The sequence below is a fragment of the Erythrolamprus reginae genome, chromosome 4 (assembly GCF_031021105.1).
Source record: "Erythrolamprus reginae isolate rEryReg1 chromosome 4, rEryReg1.hap1, whole genome shotgun sequence".
NCBI lineage: Eukaryota > Metazoa > Chordata > Lepidosauria > Squamata > Dipsadidae > Erythrolamprus > Erythrolamprus reginae.
Window position 1 is genome coordinate 8157241 of NC_091953.1, and position 23367 is coordinate 8180607.

Genomic DNA, 23367 nt, shown 5'->3' on the forward strand with positions numbered 1-23367 from the left:
ATATTTTATTCCTATTTCTTCTCTTCTCTTCTTTCTTAGATATACTTTACTATGAGTATATCCTCTATGACCTTCATTATATATTTACTATAGGTATACCCAATATAACTCTCATTGTGCAATGGACAAAATCAATTAATAAAATAAATAATAAATAAATAAAAATAATTGTTTGAGCCACAACTTGAGTAGCATAAGCTAGACGGCCCTCTATATTTCTGAGACAGCCATCTTCAATATATGGCATTAAACCAAAAGCCACAGACTAACCTGGAGTTTAAATCATGCAATATTTAACTGCTTATATAAAGCCTAGCTATTAGCTATCACAGAAAACACAAATACTTAATGCAAATTACTTAATACTTAATACAAATACTTTTATTAAAGTGTAACATTCATGCAACTACATATAAAATAATTACCATCTTCAGCACTAAGCACTAAGTCTTCCCTGGCAAGGCTTATTTTTTCTTTATCTGTGCAAGAGGAAAAATGGTGAGACAATTAGATATATTCGGCTGTTCGGGATATCCTTGTAGGCCGAAGCCTCTAAAGGTGAGAGAGAAGCAAAATGGGAACCAGGTTTTCAAAAACCATCTGTATTCTGCCACAGGGAGAAGAGAAGGAGATCTCGCAACATTTTAAAATACAATTTAGGTAGTCCTTGACTTACAATTGGGCCCAAAATTTCTGCCACTAAGCAAGACAGGTGTTAAGTGAATTTTGCACCATTTTATAACCTTTTTTTTGCCACCGTTGTTAAGTGAATCAAAGCAGTTGTTAAGTCAGTAACATGGTTGGTAAGTGAATCTGGCTTCCCTATTCATTTTGCTTGTCAGAAGGTGATTCTATGTTCCTGGGACTCTGCCATCGGCATAAATACTGTATTTTTCGGAATACAGTGTTCCCTCGATTTTCGCGGGGGATGCGTTCCGAGACCGCCCGCGAAAGTCGAATTTCCGCAAAGTAGAGATGCGGAAGTAAGTACACTATTTTTGGCTATGAACAGTGTCACAAGCCTTCTTCCCTTAACACTTTAAACCCCTAAATTTCCCATTCCCTTAGCAACCATTTAGATTATTACTCACCATGTTTATTTATTAAAGTTTATTTTTTAAAAAAATTATTAAAGGCGGATGAAAGTTTGGCGATGACATATGACGTCATCGGGCAGGAAAAACCGTGGTATGGGGGGGGGTAAACCGCAAAGTATTTTTTAATTAATATTTTTGAAAAACCGTGGTATAGGCTTTTTGCGAAATTCGAACCCGTGAAAATCGAGGGAACACTGTATAAGACATACCTTTCTCTCCCCCCTAAAAGAGGTGGAAATGTTAGTGCATCTTATACACCGAATACAGCCATTTTTGGCCTCCCAAAGCCCTGCCCCCACAACCCATTTTTGCCAAAAACGGGGTGCACTGAGTGTATGGGGGGCTTGCAGAGTGCTTCTGCAGTCTGTGGGAAGGCAATCATGTGCAGAGTCCCCTTTAGCAACCACTTCACTTAGTGACGGAGTTGCAGGTGCCACCTGTAGTTGCTAACCGAGGACTACCTGTAATAAAAACTGGGGAGGGCCATCATGGATTTGGATCCATGGAATAGCTACAATATTGATCAAGAGCCATTTCACCTTGCTAACAAATAACTTTATAAACTTTTTTTCCCCAATCCCTCCTGTACTTATCAAAATTGTAGATGCGTTTTGCTGGATGCATAAAACTTTTCAAGGTAATTACTCCTTCCAAAAGGAACATAAAATGACAACGGTGGACAGGTTGGGACAATTAAAAGAGGAAAACTTTTCGAAATAGAAACATAGAAGACTGACAGCAGAAAAAGACCTCATGGTCCATCTAGTCTGCCCTTATACTATTTCCTGTATTTTATCTTAGGATGGATATATGTTTATCCCAGGAATGTTTAAATTTCAGTTTCTGTGGATTTACCAACCACGTCTGCTGGAGGTTTGTTCCAAGCATCTACTACTCTTTCAGTAAAATAATATTTTCTCACGTTGCTTCTGAGAACTTTCCCCCAACTAACCTCAGATTGTGCCCCCTTGTTCTTGTGTTCACTTTCCTATTAAAAACACTTCCCTCCTGAACCTTATTTAACCCTTTGACATATTTAAATGTTTCAATCATGTCCCCCCTTTCCCTTCCGTCCTCCCAACTATACACATTGAGTTCATTAAGTCTTTCCTGATACGTTTTATGCTTAAGACCATTTTTGTAGCCCGTCTTTGGACCCGTTCAATTTTATCCACATCTTTTTGTAGGAGAGGTCTCCAGAACTGAACACAGTATTCCCACAGTGGTCTCACCAGCACTCTATACAGCGGGATCACAATCTCCCTCTTCCTGCTTGTTATACCTCTAGTTATGCAGCCAAGCATTCTACTCGCTTTCCCAACCGCCTGACTCCACTGCTCACCCATTTTGAGACTCTCAGAAATCAATACCCCTAAATCCTTCTCTTCTGAGGTTTTTGCTAACACAGAAGTGACAATACAATACTCAGATTGAGGATTCCTTTTCCCCAAGTGCATTATTTTACATTTGGAAACATTAAACTGCAGTTTCCATTGCTTTGACCAATAATTTCTCCTTCCAAAAGGAACATAAAACGACCACGGTGGACAGACTGGGACAAAAGTATATTAAAAGAAGAACGTTAAGGGCATGGGAAAAGTCATTCTTTTGCTCACTTGAGGTGGCTGATGGTATATCCTCTACACTTTTAGAAGGAATTTGCCTATTTGCATTCCTTTTCAGGGCCTTCATAACGGGATTCAACTCTTCCTCCGAACCTGTTTCAAAACAAAAAGATATGAGCACTGCACAACACATGTAGACGAATGACCCAACCAGGTTAACCTATCTTTATCTGTGTGCATTATATAGATGGAGTTAATTAAAAAAAACCCCAAATACAGTAGTACCTCTAGATACGAGCTGCTCCACATGCGAGTATTCCAAGTTATGAGCTGAGCCGCGAGCAAAATTTCTGTTCGACACCCGAGCTCAAATTCGGGATACGAGCCGAGCGTCCACTAGGTGGTGCAAGAATTCAATTTTTTCCAGTTATCTCGGCACGAAAACCCAAATCTAAATGCATTCGTTCGAGATACGAATTGATCGACATACGAGCTCAGCTCAGGCACGAATTAAACTCGTATGTCGAGGTACCACTGTATTATAAGAATGCCAGCCCTTATCACCATTCCCTCTCATGGTGATATGAACAGTCTTCATCATTCACTTATTTATTTATTTATTTATTTATTTATTTATTTGTTTGTTTGTTTGTTTGTTTATTTATTTATTTATTTATTTATTTATTCAATTTTTATGCCCCCCTTCTCCTTAGACTCAGGGCGGCTTACAACATGTTAGCAATAGCACTTTTTTAACAGAGCTTCCTCCCTTTTCCCTGCGCTAGATGAAATTTGCAAGCGCTGCCACTAAATGAGACAATTCTGTGTTTCTTCTAATACTGGTGGTCCCAGACAAGCAAGAGTTCCTACTTACCGCCGCTACTGTGCAATGTGCCTGCAGCTCCGGGTGCGCCCGTACATACGAGCGAGATTTTGCTTCTGCGCATGTGCAGGAAGCGAAATCTTGTGAGAGGCCGCGCAGCCGTGCGATGTTTCTGTGACTTTTTTGCTTCAGCACATGCGCAAATCAAAAGTCACTGAAAATGGCCAAAATCTCTCTGGCGCATCATTTCGCAAAAAAACCACTTCCTGCGCATGCACAGACACCAAATCTCGCTCGGACGTGCCCGCACGTACACCAGCTACCTGAAGTTATAGTGGATTATAGTAGACAGCAGCATCTACTGTCAGAAAGGTTTCAGACCATTCAGTCAGACTAGAGCTGGAAGAGACCTTAGAGGTCTTCTAGTCCAACCCCCCGCTCAAGCAGAAAGACCCTATAGCCGTGATGGCGAATCTATGGCACCTGTTCCACAGGTGGCATGCGGAGCCGTATCTGCTGCCATGTGAGCTATTGCTCTAGCTTAGCTCCGGTGCACAGGTGCAGTCCGGCTAGCTGGTTTTTGTCTTGTGTGGAGGCTCTAGGAGGGGTTTTTCATCCTCCAGGGGGCAGGGGAGGGCTTTTTCAGCCAACCCAGGCTCCAAAAAAGCTTCTGGAGCCTGGGGAAGGTGAAAAACAGGAGTACCAGGCCCACCAAAAGTCAGGAAATGGGCCATTTCCGGCCTCCGGAGGGTTTCCAGGTGGAAAGGAAGTCATTTTTACCCTCCCCAGTCTCCAGGAAGTCTGGAAACTGGTTTGTGTGTCATTATTATTATTATTATTATTAATTATTAATTATTATTATTTATTAGACTTGTATGCCATCCTTCTCTGAGGACTTGGGGCAGCTCACAAAATATAATTAGTGATAGGCAAGCCCAACGGTGTTCGGGTTCGGCAAGTTCGGCCGAACTTTACATAAAATTCAGCCAAACCCGAACCGAACCCGAACAGGGAATCCCTCCCACGAAGAGATTTCAGGGGCGGAGCTTTGACGTCACTGGCAGGTTGCTAAGGACGCCAAGGTGATCACTTCCTGGATTCCATGGAATCCAGGAAGTGATCACCTTGGCGTCCTTAGCAACCTGCCGGTGATGTCAAAGCTCCGCCCCTGGAATCTCTTCGTGGGAGGGATTCCCCAGCTCCTTCAAAGGGAGGTCTTCACATAAAAATAAACATTGTTATTTTTACGAAAAAGGACACCGCAGCAGTGCTACAAGCAAAGGGCGGTCCATTCACGTAAAAATAAACAAAACAGAGTCGGGTGTCATATACTGTAACAACAGGTTCTCCTATCACTGCCCTGTATCATTTCCGACAAGTTGTTGTCTAGTCTCTTTTTAAAACGTCCAATGATGGAGCACCGCCATCTTCCGAAGGCAAGCTGTTCCACTGGTTACTTATTCTCCCTGTTAGAAAGTTTTCCCCTTAAGTTTCTCCTCATTCATTCTGATCTGAAGAAATTCCTCAAGTTTCTTTAAACTTTCTTAAGACCATTCCTTCTGAACTTAAGAAAGTCTTTTAAGTTTCTCCTCATTCGTTCAGATCAGGAGGAATTTCCGCAAACAACCTCAGTGGTCCAAATATATTAAAAAGGGTGCGGAAGGAATTGCTGAAAAAGTATAAAATTGTATTGCACTGGTTTCTAACTGTGCAAGATGGTTTGGAATAAAATCTAGGTGCATATCCCAAATTTACTTTGTCGGGCACATTTAAGACTAATAATGGAGCACATTTAACTCAAAACTATTTAAGCAAAGTCCTCCAACTGATGGAAAAGCAATATATGGATAAACCTTTGTCTTCCTCTTGTGAAATAGTCTCAATTTGCTAAATTGAGGGTTTAAAATGAACTTTGAAAAAGTGGCTGTTTAGAATTCCCATCAATTTGTGCGGTCAAAGGGAAGAGGTTGTGTACAATATTGATGATGTCCCTTGCAATTAATCTAGTAGGAGAATAATCCAAACTTATATCTGGCAGGTATAAAGAAATCATTTTTTTAAAAAAAAATATCCAAAATATATGCTATCATTCCTGACTCCTAACCAATTGGACCAAAGGAAGAGCATCAATTAGATTCCTGCACAAATTTTTGCCCGATGTTCTGGACCTACTGCAAAAATACATAAACATTTTTTTAATTCAGTGCAAAGGAGGAAACATGACCCCTGAATCATAAATCTGGACATCTGGACATAAATCTGGACATCTTTGCTTTGGGGCGGTGTGTGTGTGTGTGCAAAATGAGTGTGCAGCTTCCAAATGGCTTTCTAACCACCTTTATAAAACAGACCCAGATAAGAATAAAATAAAATTTAAATGCTCACATATTGGATCTCTTTGACTTCCTGGAATGGATTTATTTTCCTCTGAAAAATCTGACTCCCAATTCTTGGCACTGCCATCATCAACTAGAGGGGCAATATGATGAAGCTCCAATTCCTTGGCTTGGAGAGGACTTCCATAGATGGGGGTACTCGATCTTTGCAATCCATGTTCTTGTATACGTCTGTCCTCCGTCTTATCGGAAGGAAATTCCTTATCTTTTTCCAGATGTGGGCTTTCTGAAGATGCTAAGTTAAGATGGATTACTTTTTGGAAGGCCATGTTCTCGGGAATCTTTACTCCTCCGTCAGCTTGCTTGGAGGCCTCCTCTGTAAGTGGGATCTTAAGTTCGCTGCGATAATCACTCAACGCCGCTTCCGTCAATCTTGACATTTGCACAGGTAACTTTCGTTCCTCTAAATCAGCCGTTGAATCACCGGTGACTTTCTTGCAATGGACTGTGGGTGGCTGAGAAGCAGATTCAGAATGTTCCCAAATTAATTTTTCTAAATTGGATTTTAATACCCGGTCGTCTTTTGCTGGAGCAACCGATTTCACGACGGTTTCTTCTCGAGGAAGGTTTAAATGTTGAGAAGGTGGCGCCTGAGCAGCTTCCCTAAGTAATTTCTGTAAACCAGAATTAAATTCACTTTGTTGAAATCTTGATGGTACGCTAATCCTATTTGCAGTTTCATTGTCTTCTTGAACCCAGTCTGTTCCTTGTTGGCTGATAAAACCTCTGTTTTCAGTGGACTTTTCACTTATTTGCATCTCATTGCTGCTCTCTGTGATTTTCTGGCCATGTGATAAGATTTCATAGTTTTCCTTGAGCAATGTTTGGAAACGGGCTTTGAATTCAACCTCTCTAGAATTAGAAGGAACAGTTGATTTTTCTACTGATTCAATTACTTCCTGGATATCGAATATATCTTTGGCACAAACTGAGCTCGCAGACGGATCAGGCTTTAATGTGGATTGTGTAAGTTTAGGGACTTCTATGTCTCCAAGTAACACTGTCGAATCTTCGTTAAGTATTCGTTTTAAATTGGCTCGAAATGCTACCTGGTCGCACGATTTGGGTTTAATAGTTTTCACAGCTGTTTCCGTCTCGTCCAGAGGCTGCTCCCCAGCTAATTCTCCCTGGATTCTCTCCTTATGCTCTGCGAATTCTTTAGTCGCTTCCGTTGTGCCCTCTTGCGTGACAATCTTCACGTGGTCATCTTTGTTTGTAGCTTTCCTTCCTCCAACAATCTCACCCGCTGTCTCTTGCAAATGACTGGACGTTTGGGGCGAAGCCAAGTCTTCCTTTTCATTCATCTGTTGACTGGAGTTTTGCTGATTGTCTTTAGGGATATCATCAAACAGTATTTTCACAACGTCCTCTGTACTGGGCCACGTTGCCGATTCTTTCAAAAGACGGATCAGTTTGGCATTCAAATCGCCGCATTCTCTGCTTGGTGAGACGTCATCTTTGGATACCGTCTCAAAAACTTCATCTTGAGGACAGTCTAGTCTATTCTGAGCTGCCCCACAGATATCAGGTTGTATCAGCTCCAGCGATGGAACCAACAGGTTCTTTTCCCAAGCAGGATTGTCATTTAAGTACATTTGCCTATCCTCTTTCTTGAGGACTTTCATTGGCACAGGGGTTAATTCTTCCAATGGTCTAGGCAAACTTCCCACAGTGGTTGCGAATTCCCCAGGCGGAGTTTGGAGCGAGTCACGTTTTTGAACCGTTCCTTCTGTTTGAGAACCCACTCGAATCTCTTTTGGATTGCTGGGATAAGGATGGTGGCTGCGCTCCCTCACCTTATTAAAAAAATCACTTTTTTCCGATGTAGGATCTGCTGGCTCAGAGACATCCCTTATTACATGATGCCTGAGAGAGGCCCGTAGATCAGATGTCTCCTTGAGCAACTTCTCCAAACTCATATTAAAAGTGTCAGCAGCTGCAGCTTTTCCTGGGACCAAAGTCCTATTGACAACCTCCACCACCTCACTTGTTTTAAGTCCAGTTTTTCCATCTGTGTCTGGAAGGACAAAACTAGGCCCTTGGATCTGGTCATTGGGAGCCACTGGATCCTTTCCTACCAGCTCTACATGTGGAATCCCTTTGTCGTGCATTGGTGGGCAAGAGGACTTTGGTAACTCTTCAACCGACGCTGTTGGTTGGAAACTACTGTGAGCAATGTCCTGCTGTATTTCTGGTGAAACAAATTTTATTCCTGTGTCTTCCTTCCCTGGGAGCACAGGGCCAGAATCCCTTAGTGGAACATAATCTAAACACATGGGTTCTGTAGTTGCTGGTGGGGAAAACATGGGTTTAGCTAAAGGACTTTGGTGTGAAATCTTAGCAGCAGGTCTCGTTTCCTCTTCTTGGAGAGGAAAACCAGATCTTCCATCATCCAAAATGGCTCGGCTACTTCCAATTCTTTCTTGTAACCCTTTCGTGGGACCTCCAGGGCTACTCTTATTGGGCTTCTGTGGGGTCGTCTCATCCGTTTTGCTCTGTGATTTCGTCCCCGTGTCCCAAAAGTTTTTCAGGCTCTGAAATTGGGAAGGATTCAGCATTTGAGACCTCGATTCTTCATCCATTTTTTCTTTCAGGGAATGAATCGTAAAAGGAGACTTTGGCTTAAGAGCGGGTGGTATAGTGACTTTTTCTACAGCAGTCACTTTGGTCTTCTGACCTTCTTTAGAAGATACCACCTCTTTGTAACTTGGCTGCAAATTGCTCGCAGTCAACAATCCCGTCACGTTAGCGTTTTTCCGATCCTTTGAAAGCACTTCATTAGTTATATTAATGTCTTGGCTTTCCATAGATTTATCCCCCGCGATGGGCCCGCTTGTTCTTGGAAACTTAACATCGTCACCTTCCATCTCAGAATCCTCCTCACTTAGTTCAACTTTTCTGAAGGTAACTAAGTTATATTTGCTTTGTTCATGGTCGGATTCACTGGTTACATACCCAGAAGATCCGCTCACTCTTTTTAGCCTGTCGTATTCCTTTGTATAATTAGACATATTTTCATTTGTAAGAAGGTCCTTATTTCCAAGTTCTTTCCCGCCTTCCCAGAAAGCCTTCATATCCTTGACTCTTTTCTCATCTCCCATCTTGGTTGGTTGTCTTAACTCGTGTTGTTGCAGGACCAGGTTACTTCTATTGTTGGCCTGGGCGATATTTTCAGCGTCTACCAAACGGCAGTCCTTTCCTTTAGGATCTTTTGGAGTTTCTCCAGATTGACGCTCAACGTTTTCTTCTTCCAAGAAAGATTTAACATCTCTCTCTCCATCTGTGTATATCTGGAGTCCCTTTTCTTTTCCACTTCTGAGAGAAGCGTCAGAGCTCTTCAAATCCACGAATGTTTTATCTTCAAGGGCATCTTCACATATGTCCTGTAGGGTACTTTCGCCCATCTTGCCCTGGGTCTGATCTTTCTGGAAATGGATTCTCTTAGCGATGTGGACGTTGCGAGAAGTTGCGTTCTCGTTTTCTCCGCTTTGATTCAAAGGAGCTTGGTCTCCTAGGACCACACCCCTCGGACGTTCGTTTTCCGAAAATGATAATTGTCCCGGTTGCTTTATGCCATCGTGGAACTTTAAACCTCTGCTCGTTGACTCTCCTCTTTGAGAGGATTTCAGATTTAACGGATTTGAATTTGACCCCTTATTTTCTCCAACTTCGGGCCGTTCTACCGACTTCGGAGTGTCCACCTCCTCCACAAGGGGCCCTCCCTGAGAGGTGGTCAAAACTGTTTCTTTGTCAGAAGCGCTGGAACTTCTTTTGAACCAGTCTAACACTTTGAATATGGATTCGTCAGCGGCCTTCAGGCTTTCGGCAGCACGTTTATCAACACTCTGACCCACAACAAGAGCAGGCTTACCTTGTTCAGGGTCTGCAAGGCCGGACTTTGGCAAGATGGCGTCCTCTGCCTCAGCCAAGCGCAACTCCTGGCCTACAAGAGACACAGCCAATATTTCTTGAGAAACATTTTTTTAAAAAAAAAAATGGTAGCTTCCCCAATTAATTGATTTCCAGCTGCCTGATTATCTACAGGGGTGGACAAAAAAATGGAAAAACTTGACTTTTTGGCATCATAATGTTTGAACATGTTCAAATCAATCAAAACTGGACATATTTTAATGTTGATTTTTTAAAAAATTCTGTTATTTGATATGTTTTTTAAAACTAACTTTTTTTAATTTAAGGAAATTGGTTATAACCTTCTAGAAATGGCAGACCTCTCAGACTTTCAAAGAGGCCGAATTGTTGGTGCTCAAATGGCAGGCGCTAGTGTAACAGAAAGTGCCCGAATGTTTGGTATTTTAAGAGGTCAGGTCTCAAAAGTCATGACTGCTTTTGAAAGAGAAGGGAAAACGTTTTCAGCCAAGCCCAGGTCTGGTCGAAAGTCAAAGTTGTCTGAGAGAGACGGTCAGACTCTAAAGCGAATTGTTAGAGCGGATCGCAAGACCGCAGCTCCTAAAATCACTGCAGAGCTCAGTAGACATGTACAGAACCCAGTTTCTACAAAAACTGTTCGAAGGGAGCTTCACAAATCTGGATTCCATGGAAGAATTGCAAGGTGTTTTCATTTTTTTGTCCACCCCCTGTACCTACCAGGGGTGGGGAAATACCCTGTTTCCCCAAAAATAAGACAGCATCTTATATTAATTTTTGCTCCCAAATATGTGCTACGTCTTATTTTCAAGGGATGTCTTATTTTTTTTCAATGAAGAAGAATTCACATTTATTGCTGAACAAAATAATTGAACATTTATTATATACTGTACAGTAGATGTCATCACAAACCAGCATAATCAGACAAGCTGTGAATCCTATCAAGAATTTCTTACTACTACCGTACCATTATTTCCATGTACAACAATCACACTTTCTTCAAATATATGTTATATATGCTCTGTTCTCCTATGTCTGACTTTCGGGGGATGCCTTATATTAGGCAATTCTACAAAACCTCTCCTATGTCTTACTTTCGGGGGTGACTTATTTTCGGAGAAACAGAATATGGCCTTTTTATGACTTGTGGACTTCAACTCCCAGAATTCCTGAGCCTGCCATGTTGGCTCAGGAATTTAATTAATTTAATTTATTCAATTTCTATGCAATCTAATCCCGTAGGACTCGGGGCAGCTTTCAACAATAAAAAACAATATAATAATACAATAAAAAGAAGTCAAATAATGATAATAATTAAAACCCCATAACCCTAATAACTCATTAAAAAAAACCAAATCAATCTAACTACATAATAATAACAATACTACTACTACTAATAATAATAATAATAATAATAATAATAATAAATAATAATGTTAATAGTAATAATAGTAATAGTAATAGTAATAATAATAATAATAATAATTATTATTATTATTATTATTATTATTATTATTATTATTATTATTAATTAGATTTGTATGCCGCCCCTCTCCGAAGACTCTGGGAGGCTCACAACATAACAGCAATACAATATAAATACAAATCTAATGTTAAAAACTTTAAAAAACTAATTTAAAATACATTGTTATAAAAACCTATCTGCTACACAATCATACACACTGAGTCCGACTGAGCATAAACATAAAGGTCAGCAAAAAAAGGAGGTGGGGAAGATTAATCTCCCCCCACGCCTGGCAGCAAAGGTGAGTCTTGAACATTTTACGGAAGGCGAGGAGGGTAGAGGGAATTCAAATCTCCAGAGGGAGTTGATTCCAGAGGGCTGGGCCCACCACAGAGAAGGCTCTTTCCCCTGGGTCCTGTCAGACGGCATTGTTTTGTCGACGGGACATGGAGAAGGCCAACTCTGTGGGACCTAATCGGCCGCTGGGATACATACCAAACAAACATGAATTCGGGCATGTCTGGTGCTAGGTTCACGGCCCCCAGGCCTGTCGACAAAACCAGGTTTTAACAGCTATTCGAAAAGCCAGTAGAGTGGGAGCAATGCGAACATCAGGGGGGTTGGGGGGGAGTTGGTTCCATGGAGCCGGGGCAGCAACAGAAAAGGCCCTTCCCCGCAGTCCCGCCAACCTACATTGTTTAGTTGACGGGACCTGGAGGAGGCCGATTCTGTGCGATCTAATGGGACTCTGGGAGCTATGTGGCCGGAGACGGCCCCGTAAATAGTCAGGCCCTGGAAATTGAAGTCCACAAGTTATAAATGGGCCATCATTGCCCACCTCTGCTATTTCATTTTTAGGTGGTGTGTTTTGAATTAGAAAAGTGGCTATCTTTGATGGCACTTTTCCAATTTGCCAAATACTTCCCAAAACATTGCCGGACATCTGCTTGTATTTTTAAAACTAATTTTAAAACGCGTTGTCCAATTTATAGGATTTTTACATCAGCCAATCATTTCAATTTGTAGTTTAATTATTGCATAGGATGTCCAACTGCATAATCGGTGGATTTTAAGATATTCACGTATTATTTGTTTTCATTCCGTGTCCTGCATTTTTATTTCACTTCTCCCAGAACACTGGTATTGGTAGAAATTCTTGAACAGCCTGCTAATCTCTCTGAAGACAAAGAGAAGTGAAGTGTTTTAGAAACTGTTTTTTATCCCCAACCTGTTTTTTTTACCTCCAAGCACGTGAGCTCAAAACCAGCAAACTAATATGCTGAAGTTGACCAGACTAGCCAGATGAATACTTAGAACAATAGAAACATTGAAGTCTGACGGCAGAAAAAGACCTCATGGTCCATGTAGTCTGCCCTTATACTATTTTCTGTATTTTATCTTAGGATGGATATATGTTTATCCCAGGCATGTTTAAATTCAGTTACTGTGGATTTATCTACCACGTCTGCTGGAAGTTTGTTCCAAAGATCTACTACTCTTTCAGTAAAATAATATTTTCTCATGTTGCTTCTGATCTTTCCCCCAACTACGGTAACTTCAGATTGTGTTCCCTTGTTCTTGTGTTCACTTTCCTATTAAAAACACTTCCCTCCTGGATCTTATTTAACCCTTTAACATATTTAAATGTTTCGATCATATCCCCCCTTTTCCTTCTGTCCTCCAGACTCTATAGATTGAGTTCATTAAGTCTTTCCTGATATGTTTTCTGCTTAAGACCTTCCACCATTCTTGTAGCCTGTCTTTGGACTTGATAGGCAGATTATTTTTTCCCTCTTTTCCTTCCCCAAAACTAAGGTGTGTCTTATACTCCAGTGCGTTTATACTCTGTAAAATATGGTATATCCAAATTTTGATCACATGATAACGGGGATGCTGCAATGATCTTAAATGTGAAAACAGTCATGTCACTTTTTTGCAGTAAGAACATACATAAGAAGAGCCCTGCTGAATCAGGCCAAAGCCCATCGAGTCCAGCATTGTGACACCCAGTGGCCCACCAGTTGTACATGGGATCTTAAGCAGAAAGAGAAGGAAAGACCCTCCCTTTCCCCTGACCCCCAACAAATGGTACTCAAGGGAATCCTGCCTGCCTCAACCAACATAGAGGCGGCACTTGGACATCCGTTTCAATAACCACCGACACACTCGGCATCCATGAATCTGTTTAATCCTGCCTTGAAGCTAGCCAGACTGACAGCTGTCACAACCTCTTCTGGAAGTGAATTCCGTAAACCAATAGCCCTCTGGGTGAAGAAATATTTCCCTCACTTTCCTACCTATGAACTTTGTCCTAGTATTGTGTGATAGAGAAAAGATTTTTTCTCTATCCACCTTTGCTATCCCAGTACCATTTGAGCAGTCACTAAACCGAGTTGTTGAAGCGTGGAACTCATTACCAGACTCCGTGGTATCAACCCCCAACCCCCAACACTTTTCCCTTAGACTTTCCACGGTTGACTTCTCCAGATTCCTTAGAGGTCAGTAAGGGGAGAGCATAAGTGCACTAGTGTGCCTTCCGTCCCCTGTCCAATTGTCTCTCCTATATTTTATATATCTTTTCTCCCATCCATATATCCTTCCTCTACTCTTCATTGATGTATTCTATTCTCATGTCTCTTCTTCTATCCCTTCCCTGATATTTACTACTACACGCTTTATTCTCCTTAACTTTCAATTTGTATTGGACTAAATAAATGAATGAATGAATATGTTGTAAATCAAGGACTACCTGTATTCTTAAAAACAAGACTGGAGATAGGTGACAATTTGGCTAGCTGTTGTTGTCATTGGCTTTCTCATTGGCTTTCTATCATCTGCACCTCTATAACTGTCTGGTTTGGTTCTGCAACCCAACAAGACCGACACAGACTTCAGAGGAGAATCAGAACTGCAGGAAAAAACAATTGCTGCCAACCTGCCTTCCATTGAGGACCTGTATACTGCACAAGTCAAAAAGAGGGTGGTGAACATATTTAATGACCCCTCGCATCCTGGACACAAACTTTTTCAACTCCTAGCCTCAAAACATCGCTACAGAGCACTGCACACCAAGACAACTAGACACAAGAACAGTTTTTTCCCGAATGCCATCACTCTACTAAACAAATAATTCCCTCAACACTGCCAAACCTTTTACTAAGTCTGCACTTCTATTTCTACTAGTTTTTTCTCATCATTCCTATCATCATTTTCCTCCCACTTAGGACTGTATTACTGTAATTTGTTGCTTGTATCCTTAAGATTTTTATTAATATTGATTGTTTCTTCATTGCTTATTTGACCCCTGTGACAATCATTAAGTGTTGTACCACATGATTATTTGACAAATGTATCTTTTTCTTTTATGTACACTGAGAACATCTGCACCAAGACAAATCCCTTGTGTGTCCAATCACACTTGGCCAATAAAGAATTCAAGATCAACTGCATTCAGGGAAAACCAATTAAAAATGTTCTACAGGTGGCACCTATCGCCAGAAAGACTTGCAAAAATGTTCCCAAAAACCTCTCCAATATGTTGGAAGTGTAAAAAAGAAAGAGGCACGTTCTACCACCAATGGTGGACATGCACAGGAAAAAAAAGTTTTGGAATAAAATAACAAATTGGTTAAAAGAAATAGCAAATGAAGAAATTGAAAAAAACCCAGAATTATATTTATTGGGTATTTTTAATAAAAAAATAGAAAAAGATGTAGGATACCTAGTTATACATATACTAACAGCTGCCAGAATAGTATATGCCCAACAGTGGAAAACAGATAAAATATCGGAAGAAAACATAATAATTAAAAAAATACTAGACTGTGCGGAGATGAACAGGCTATCCAAAAGATTAGAGGGAAAAGAAGAATCAGATTACTATAAAACATGGGCAAAATTTTATGATTGGCTAACAGAAATAAATAAATAAAAATTTATGCAAAACAACACGTCAAATAAAAGAATTCAAAAATTAATATGCAAAATATTAATATGATCAAATATGCAAAATATTAATATGCAAAATATTAATATGATCAAATATCCCCCCCAAAAAAGGTGGGGAAATTTTCATTTCCCAAATGTTGTATATATATGTTTTTATGTATGTTTTTTTCCTTTGTCTTGTATGTCACATTTGTAAAATAAAAATAATAATAATAAAAAAGAATTCTATTCTATTCTTTTATTTCTTACCAGTGCTGGGTTGTGTGGTATCACATGGCTCAGGATTCACCAACTTAGTTTTGGGCTGGGACACAATTGGAACAGTTTCATTGTCCATGGTGCTTGGGACCATCTTGCTGGATGGTTCCTCTGGAAGTGAAACTTCAGTGGGAGGAGGACTTTTCACCAATCGTGGCATATCTGAGTCATTAAAGCTGTAGGAACCTGAAGGTATTTCCCCTCCTTGAGAGTCTTGTCCATCCTTCACCTGTCCATCTAAAACCGGAGAATAAGAATGTCCTGACGTTGCTGGAAAAGATGGACGGTCTAAAGAATTGACCTCATTCTCATCGGTCTTAACAGAGTTGGTGTCTAACAAATTGAATTCTCCAATTTCTTTGCCCTCCTGCAGGTCAAGTTTTGGTCGACGTTCATTCTTATTGACGCTGGAGGAGAACCTGACCTGCTTTAGTCTTTCCAGTGAGTTTTGAGAATAGTCTTGTCCGGGTGGAGGGCTCTTCTCCGCAACGTCTTCAAGGATGGTGGAGGTTGGTGACCCACTTTTGTTTGGCGGCTCCAAGGTTTGACTAAGACGCAAGACTTCGGAATCCGTGGAGCTTGAGCTGGAGCTTCGTTTGAGGATGCTCTTGGGCGGCCTTCCTTGGCCATTGACTTGCTTGATCCTTCTCTGTGCTCTGGGTAAGGAGTCTTTGCTCTGCAAGCTGACATCGGAGGTCTTGTGGACGTTCTTCCTGGCTTTTGGGACGGGCAGTTTTCCTGCCTGCCTGAATTCTGAAGAAGATTGCTCGGATGCTTCTGATCCGCTGTAGTTCAATAAATTTTCTCCGGGTTGGTTTTCTACGGAAGGCAACAGAGTGACTGCAAAATAATAATAATAATAATAATAATAATAATAATAATAATAATAATAATAATAATTTATTGGATTTGTATGCCGCCCCTCTCCGTAGACTCGGGGCGGCTAACAACAATGATAAAAACAGCATGTGACAATCCAATAATAAAACAACTAAAAACCCTTATTATAAAACCAAATATACACACAAACATACCATGCATAACTTGTAATGGCCTAGGGGGAAGGAATATCTGAACTCCCGCATGCCTGGCGGTATAAATGACTCTTTAGGTTACGAAAGACAAGGAGGGTGGGGCAATTCTAATCTCTGGGGGGAGTTGGTTGCAGAGGGCTGGGGCCGCCACAGAAAAGGCTCTTCCCCTGGGGCCCGCCAAACGAAGTCGACAGGACCTGGAGAAGGCCAACTCTGTGGGACCTTATCAGTCGCTGGGATTCATGCGGTAGCAGGCGGTTCCGGAGGTAGTCTGGTCCAAAGCCATGTAGGGCTTTAAAGGACATGAGCAACACTTTGAATTGTGACCGGAAACTGATCGGCAGCCAATGCAAGCCACGGAATGTTGAGGAAACATGGGCAAATCTTGGAAGCCCCACGATGGCTCTCGCGGCTGCGTTCTGCACGAACACTTTTCAAAGGTAGCCCCATGTAGAGAGCGTTGCAGTAATCGAACCTCGAGGTGATGAGGGCATGAGTGACTGTGAGCAGTGACTCCCTGTCCAAATAGGGCCACAACTGGTGCACCAGGCGAACCTGGGCAAACGCCCTCCTCGCCACAGCCGAAAGATGATGTGCCAATGTCAGCTGTGGATCGAGGAGGACGCCCAAGTTGCGAACCCTCTCTGAGGGGGTCAGTAGTTCCCCCCCCCCCAGGGTAATGGATGGACAGATGGAATTGTCCTTGGGAGGCAAGACCCACAGCCACTCCGTCTTGTCTGGGTTGAGTTTGAGTTTGTTGATACCCATCCAGGCCCCAACAGCCTCCAGGCACCGGCACATCACTTCCACTGCTTCATTGACTGGACATGGGGTGGAGATGTAAAACAAGACACATACACACAGGAAGAGGAAGACAAAGAGGAAGAGAATGAAAGAGAGAGGGAGGCAGAGAGAGAGAGAGAGAGAGAGAGAGAGAGAGAGAGAGAGACATACAATGAAAGGTTTATAAGCAAACTGCAGATATTTGGCCACTTATTTATTTAATTTTAATTTATTTATTTCGTCAAGTACATAATTGGAGATACTAGGGGTGGACATAAAAATGGAAACACTTGACTTTTTGGCATCATAATGTTTGAACAGGTTCAAATCAATCAAAACTCGACATATTTTAATGTTTTTTTAATTCTGTTATTTGATATGTTTTTTAAAACTAACTTTTTTTTTTTTACAGAAATTTAATGAAATTGGTTATAACCTTTTAGGAATGGCAGACCTCTCAGACTTTCAAAGAGGCCAAATTGTTGGTGCTCGGATGGCAGGCGCTAGTGTAACAGAAAGTGCCCGAATGTTTGGCGTTTCAAGAGGTCATGTCTCAAAAGTCATGACTGCTGTTGAAAGAGAAGGGAAAACGTCCTCAGCCAAGCACAGGTCTGGTCGAAAGTCGAAGTTGTCTGAGAGAGACCGTCGGACACTAAAGCGAATTGTTAGAGCGGATCACAAGACCGCAGCTCCTAAAATCACTGCAGAGCTCAATAGACACGTACAGAATCCAGTTTCCACAAAAACTGTTCGAAGGGAGCTTCACAAATCTGGATTCCACGGAAGAGCTGCAAGGTGTTTCCATTCTTTTGTCCACCCCCTGTATGTAAGCAGTGATGGGCTCCTATGGGTATGGTCAGGTATACAATACCGGTAGCAAAATTTTGATGTTTTTTCTTCTTTTTTTCCCTTCTGGGCTTTGGGTATGTTTTTCCTATCGCAGAAAATGAGGTTGAATGTGTATAATTTTAGAAGAGCTGTGCATGCGTGTGTTTGTACATACACTTTTTATTATTATTATTATTATTATTATTATTATTATTATTATTATTATTCCGCCCCTCTCCGTAGACTCAGGGCGGCTCACAGCAACAGTAAAAACAATATACAGTAACAAATCTAATAATAATAATAAAAAACAACAACCCTTATTTAAAAATAAAACATAGGCACAAACATACCATGCATAAAATATATAGGCATGGGGAGATGTCTCAATTCCCCCGTGCCTGACGGCAGAGGTGGGTCTTAAGAAATTTACGAAAGGCAAGGAGGGTGGGGGCAATCCTAATCTCTGGGGGGGAGCTGGTTCCAAAGGGTTGGGGCCGCCACAGAGAATGCTCTTCCCCTGGGTCCCGCCAGACAACATTGTTTAGTCGATGGGACCAGAGAAGGCCAACTCTGTGGGACCTAACTGGTCGCTGGGATTCGTGCGGCAGAAGGCGGTATATAGTAGATAACCAGGGGTGGGCTACTGCTTGGACCGAGGGGGGGGGGGTGGAATGCAGTGGGTTAGCGAAAATGGACCTCTAACCAGAGCACCAATTTGCACTGAAAATGTTGAAACAAAATGCATAAGCCACGCCCACAGCGTGGTAGTAAAAATGTTGGTAGCCCATTACTGTATGTAAGGATATAATAATATTCATAAACATACCAGTAATAAGAAAAAATAAGAAGAAACATTATATATAATAATATTGATATGCAAGGTACTAATAAAAATAAAAGAAAACATTAGGACAGGGGACGGAAGGCACGCTGGTGCACTTATGCACGCCCCTTACTGACCTCTTAGGAATCGGGAGAGGTCAACTGTGGACAGTCTAAGAGTAAAGTTTTAGGTGATGATACTACAGAGTCAGGTAGTGAGTTCCATGCATCAAATACTCGGTTACTGAAATCGTATTTCCTGCAGTCGAGGTTGGAGCGGTTTACATTAAGTTTGTATCTGTTATGTGCTCATGCGTTGTTGTGGTTGAAGCTGAAGTAGTCGTTGACAGGAAGGACTTTGTAGCATATGACTTTATGGGCTATGCTTAGATCGTGTTTAAGGCAATGTAGTTCTAAGCCTTCTAAACCTAGGATTGTAAGTCTAGTTGCATAGGGTATTCTGTTGAGAATGGAGGAGTGGAGTGCTCTTCTGGTAAAGTATCTCTGGACATTTTCTAGAGTGTTCAAAATTTGTGGACTTCAATTCCCAGAATTCCCTAGCCAGCCATGCATTATGATCGGTCTGGAAAAGAATGGGTGTTAAAGACCAGTCTTAAGTTGAGGACTATCTATATTAGCATTGGATAAGCAAAGCACTGACTAAATAACAACATCATATAACTTGTACAATTGTAAAGAGACAGAAGCTGCCTTAATATAATTTTGTACTGTGCAATTTTGCCCATTATCTGCAAACCTCACCACCCCAATTCCATACCATACCTTTGCTAAACAATTGTAACGTGTATATGAATGCAGCTGCGAGAGCAATCATGGGCTTTCCAAAGTATGCCCACGTTACACCAACACTCCGCAGTCTGCATGGGTTGCCGATCAATTTCCGGTCACAATTCAAAGTGTTTGTTTTGACCTATAAAGCCTTTCATGGCACCGGACCAGAATATATCCGGGACCGCCTTCTGCCGCACGAATCTCAGCGACCGATTAGATCCCACAGAGTTGGCCTTCTCCGGGTCCCGTCGACTAAACAATGTCGTCTGGCATTGGGTCCCAGGGGAAGAGCCTTCTCTGTGGCGGCCCCGACCCTCTGGAACCAGCTCCCCCCCTGAGATTAGAATTGCCCCCACCCTCCTTGCCTTTCTTAAACTCCTTAAAACCCACCTCTGCCGTCAGGCATGGGGAAACTGAAATAACTTCCCCAGGGCTATATTGTTTATGTATGGTGTGTTGGGTGCATGTTTTTAAATTATGGGTTTTTAGTTTAAATTATTAGATTTGTATTACATTGTTTTGCCACTATTGTTGTGAGCCGCCCCGAGTCTACGGAGAGGGGCGGCATACAAATTTAATAAATAATAATAATAAATAATAATAAAGCATACTGTAATATTCATTCAAGGTTTTGATTATTCTATAAAAAACGTGCAGACTATTTTTTTAAAAAAAAATCTTCACCTTCTTCTGTTGCTTCCGATGAATCAGTCATTCCCTTTTCAGGTCGCTCAGTTTTTGCATTATCATCAGGTCCAATGGAGTCATTAAACGGATTTTTCCTTTGCTGGAAGGGTTTAATTTACAAGGTTTAAAAACATGGAAAGAAAGAGGCAAATGCTCTCAATTCCCTTCACTGGCTATACTTCAAAGGGGTTTGACAACATTTAGAAGGATAAAAACTGTATTAAGCAAGAATGACTGTTAGTCCCTTTTAATTAAGATAAACCTTACTCCATTCATTAAGACTTGCTTCCATTAAAGATGCTGTTTGTCATGATTGAAATTAAACACCAGCATTACACAGCTGTGCAACTCAGACATACATTCTGGAAAGCAAAAAAACCACATTTGATAGAGGAATAAAAAATTGCCTTCACAGAATACAGTAAACTGGAGATTGATAATATAAATATCTTCTCAAAGTTTGCAGCTAGACTGCATCAAGTCTAAAAATATTGTAATTTAAGAAAACATACAGAGAAAATAATTGTAAGAAGAATGTATGGTAACAAGAAATCAGAAACTCATAGCATCTTTTCCAACTAATGCATTTTATTAAAAGGCATATTTTTTATATATGTAGATGTATAAAATATTTAGCTCCAGCATTAAAGAGCAGTAAAAAGAGACAATAATGAATGTTAATCCATCTTAATAGAGGACAAAACGTTTGAAGAAAAAGAATGGTGATTTGTCACATTTGGTCGTGATTTGAAACTAAAAATTGCATTGTAATGGTGGAATAAAAATAATTCTATTTTTAGCTCTGATATTTACTTCTAAAATGAGAATATCCCAGAGCCTAGAAGCAATTAATTCCTTTGAGTCTGTCCTCCAACATTTTTATTTATTTATTTATTCATTTGTCCAATACACAATACATATGGAAGAGAATAGACATGAAGTAATATATATAAAGATAATATGTAAAAAATAGAGAAGAAGATATATGAAAGGAAGAAAATATATATGATATATGAGATAAAGGAAAGAGAATTGGACAGGGGACGAAAGGCACACTAGTGCACTTATGTACGCCCCTTACTGACCTCTTAGGAACCTGGAGAGGTCAATCGTGGATAGTCTAAGGGAGAAATGTTGGGGTTTAGGGGTTGACACTATTGAGTCCGGTAATGAGTTCCACGCTTCGACAACTCGATTGTTAAAGTCATATTTTTTACAGTCAAGTTTGGAGCGGTTAATATTAAGTTTGAATCTGTTGCGTGCGCTTGTGTTGTTGCGGTTGAAGCTGAAGTAGTCATTGACCGGTAGGACGTTTCAGCATATGATCTTGTGGGCAATACTTAGATCGTGTTTTGGGCAACGTAGTTCTAAGCTTTCTAGACCCAGGATTGTTAGTCTATTTTCGTAGGATATTCTGTTTCGAGTGGAGGAGTGAAGGGCTCTTCTGGTGAAATATAGCTGGACGTTTTCAAGGGTGTTGATGTCCGAGATGTGGTATATAACATGACAGAAAGTGAATGCATACTCTCCACTTTTCCAAAATTCAAGGGATCCCCCCATTAAACTATGTCATTAAATCAAGGCATTGTGGAGAGCCAACTTCATAACCACCAAATTTTAGCAAAAACCGAATACACAAGACAAAATTACTATAAGAGGATTTCTATTTTGGTTCTTCAGCAAAAATATGAAAGTGGTTTGCACCTTTTGTTTCAAATGTATTTTTCCAACCTAACATACAACTATGTTATCTCATCCTATGTCTCACATCCTCATTTTAACCAGCTTTAGCTTGTTTGGGGGGATTAGCCAAAGACCTAGATGGACTTCATAAATTATGTGGTTACATATGAGGGGTTACTAATCACTTAGTTGTACTGGCTGCCAATGAAACCTGTAATTTCAACAAACAGAGGCACTTCCTTAACCAATCCAATTCGATTGAAGGAATTGGAGGCTGCTCTACTCAGAAAAGGCCATTTGCTTCTTATAACAATTTATCTCAAGGTATTATTTAAAAAAGAAGTAAAATAATTACAAAAAAGTGATGGCAAGGTTATATTTGTCCTGATCTTTTCTTCCTTCCTTCCTTCCTTCCTTCCTTCCACCCCTTCTTCCTTTCTTCTCCTCCCTCCATTCCTCTCTCTCTCCATTCCTTCCTTCCTTTCCTCCCTTCTTCCTTCCATCCACTCCTTCTTCCTTCCTTCCCTTCTTCCTTCCATCTCTCCCTCCATTCCTCCCTCTCTCCATTCGGGCCTTCCTTCCCTCCCTTCTTCCTTCCTTTCACCCCTTCTTTCTTCCTCCTTCCTTCCCTCCCTCCCTCCTTTCTTCCTTCCTTCCTTTCACCCCTTCTTCCTTCCTTCCCCTCTTCCTTTCTTCCTTTCCTCCCTCCATTCCTCTCTCTCCATTCCTTCCTTCCTTTCCTCCCTTCTTCCTTCCATCCACTCCTTCTTCCTTCCTTCCTTCCTTCCCTTCTTCCTTCCATCTCTCCCTCCATTCCTCCCTCTCTCCATTCAATCCTTCCTTCCCTCCCTTCTTCCTTCCTTTCACCCCTTCTTTCTTCCTCCTTCCCTCCCTCCCTCCTTTCTTCCTTCCTTCCTTTCACCCCTTCTTCCTTCCTTCCCCTCTTCCTTTCTTCTCCTCCCTCCATTCCTCTCTCTCTCCATTCCTTCCTTCCTTTCCTCCCTTCTTCCTTCTATCCACTCCTTCTTCCTTCCCTCCCTCCTTCCATTCCTCCCTCTCTCCATTCGGTCCTTCCTTCCCTCCCTCCCTCCTTCCTTCCTTTCACCCCTTCTTTCCTCCTCCTTCCCTCCCTCCCTCCCTCCTTCCTTCCTTTCACCCCTTCTTCCTTCCTTCCCCTCTTCCTTTCTTCTCCTCCCTCCATTCCTCTCTCTCTCCATTCCTTCCTTCCTTTTCTCCCTTCTTCCTTCCATCCACTCCTTCTTCCTTCCCTCCCTCCTTCCATTCCTCCCTCTCTCCAT

At 41.3% G+C, this 23367-nt stretch overlaps 1 protein-coding gene across 7 annotated transcripts in view; it reads right to left on the bottom strand.

Moving 5' to 3' along the window:
- The window catches only part of SYTL2 (synaptotagmin like 2), an 84153-nt gene that overhangs the window by 16599 nt on the left and 44187 nt on the right, over window positions 1-23367 (bottom strand). For 2 of the 7 annotated variants that reach the window (XM_070749567.1, XM_070749566.1), the window contains exons 6-10: window positions 20384-20486; window positions 15429-16256; window positions 9753-9824; window positions 2714-2815; window positions 426-479 (exon numbers count right to left, since the gene is read on the bottom strand). In XM_070749567.1, coding sequence (XP_070605668.1) covers window positions 426-479; window positions 2714-2815; window positions 9753-9824; window positions 15429-16256; window positions 20384-20486 — 1159 coding nt within the window. Of the gene's footprint in view, window positions 1-425; window positions 480-2713; window positions 2816-5870; window positions 9825-15428; window positions 16278-20383; window positions 20487-23367 lie in introns of all 7 variants that reach the window. The other 5 variants (XM_070749565.1, XM_070749564.1, XM_070749562.1 and 2 more) reach the window with 3 other exon arrangements.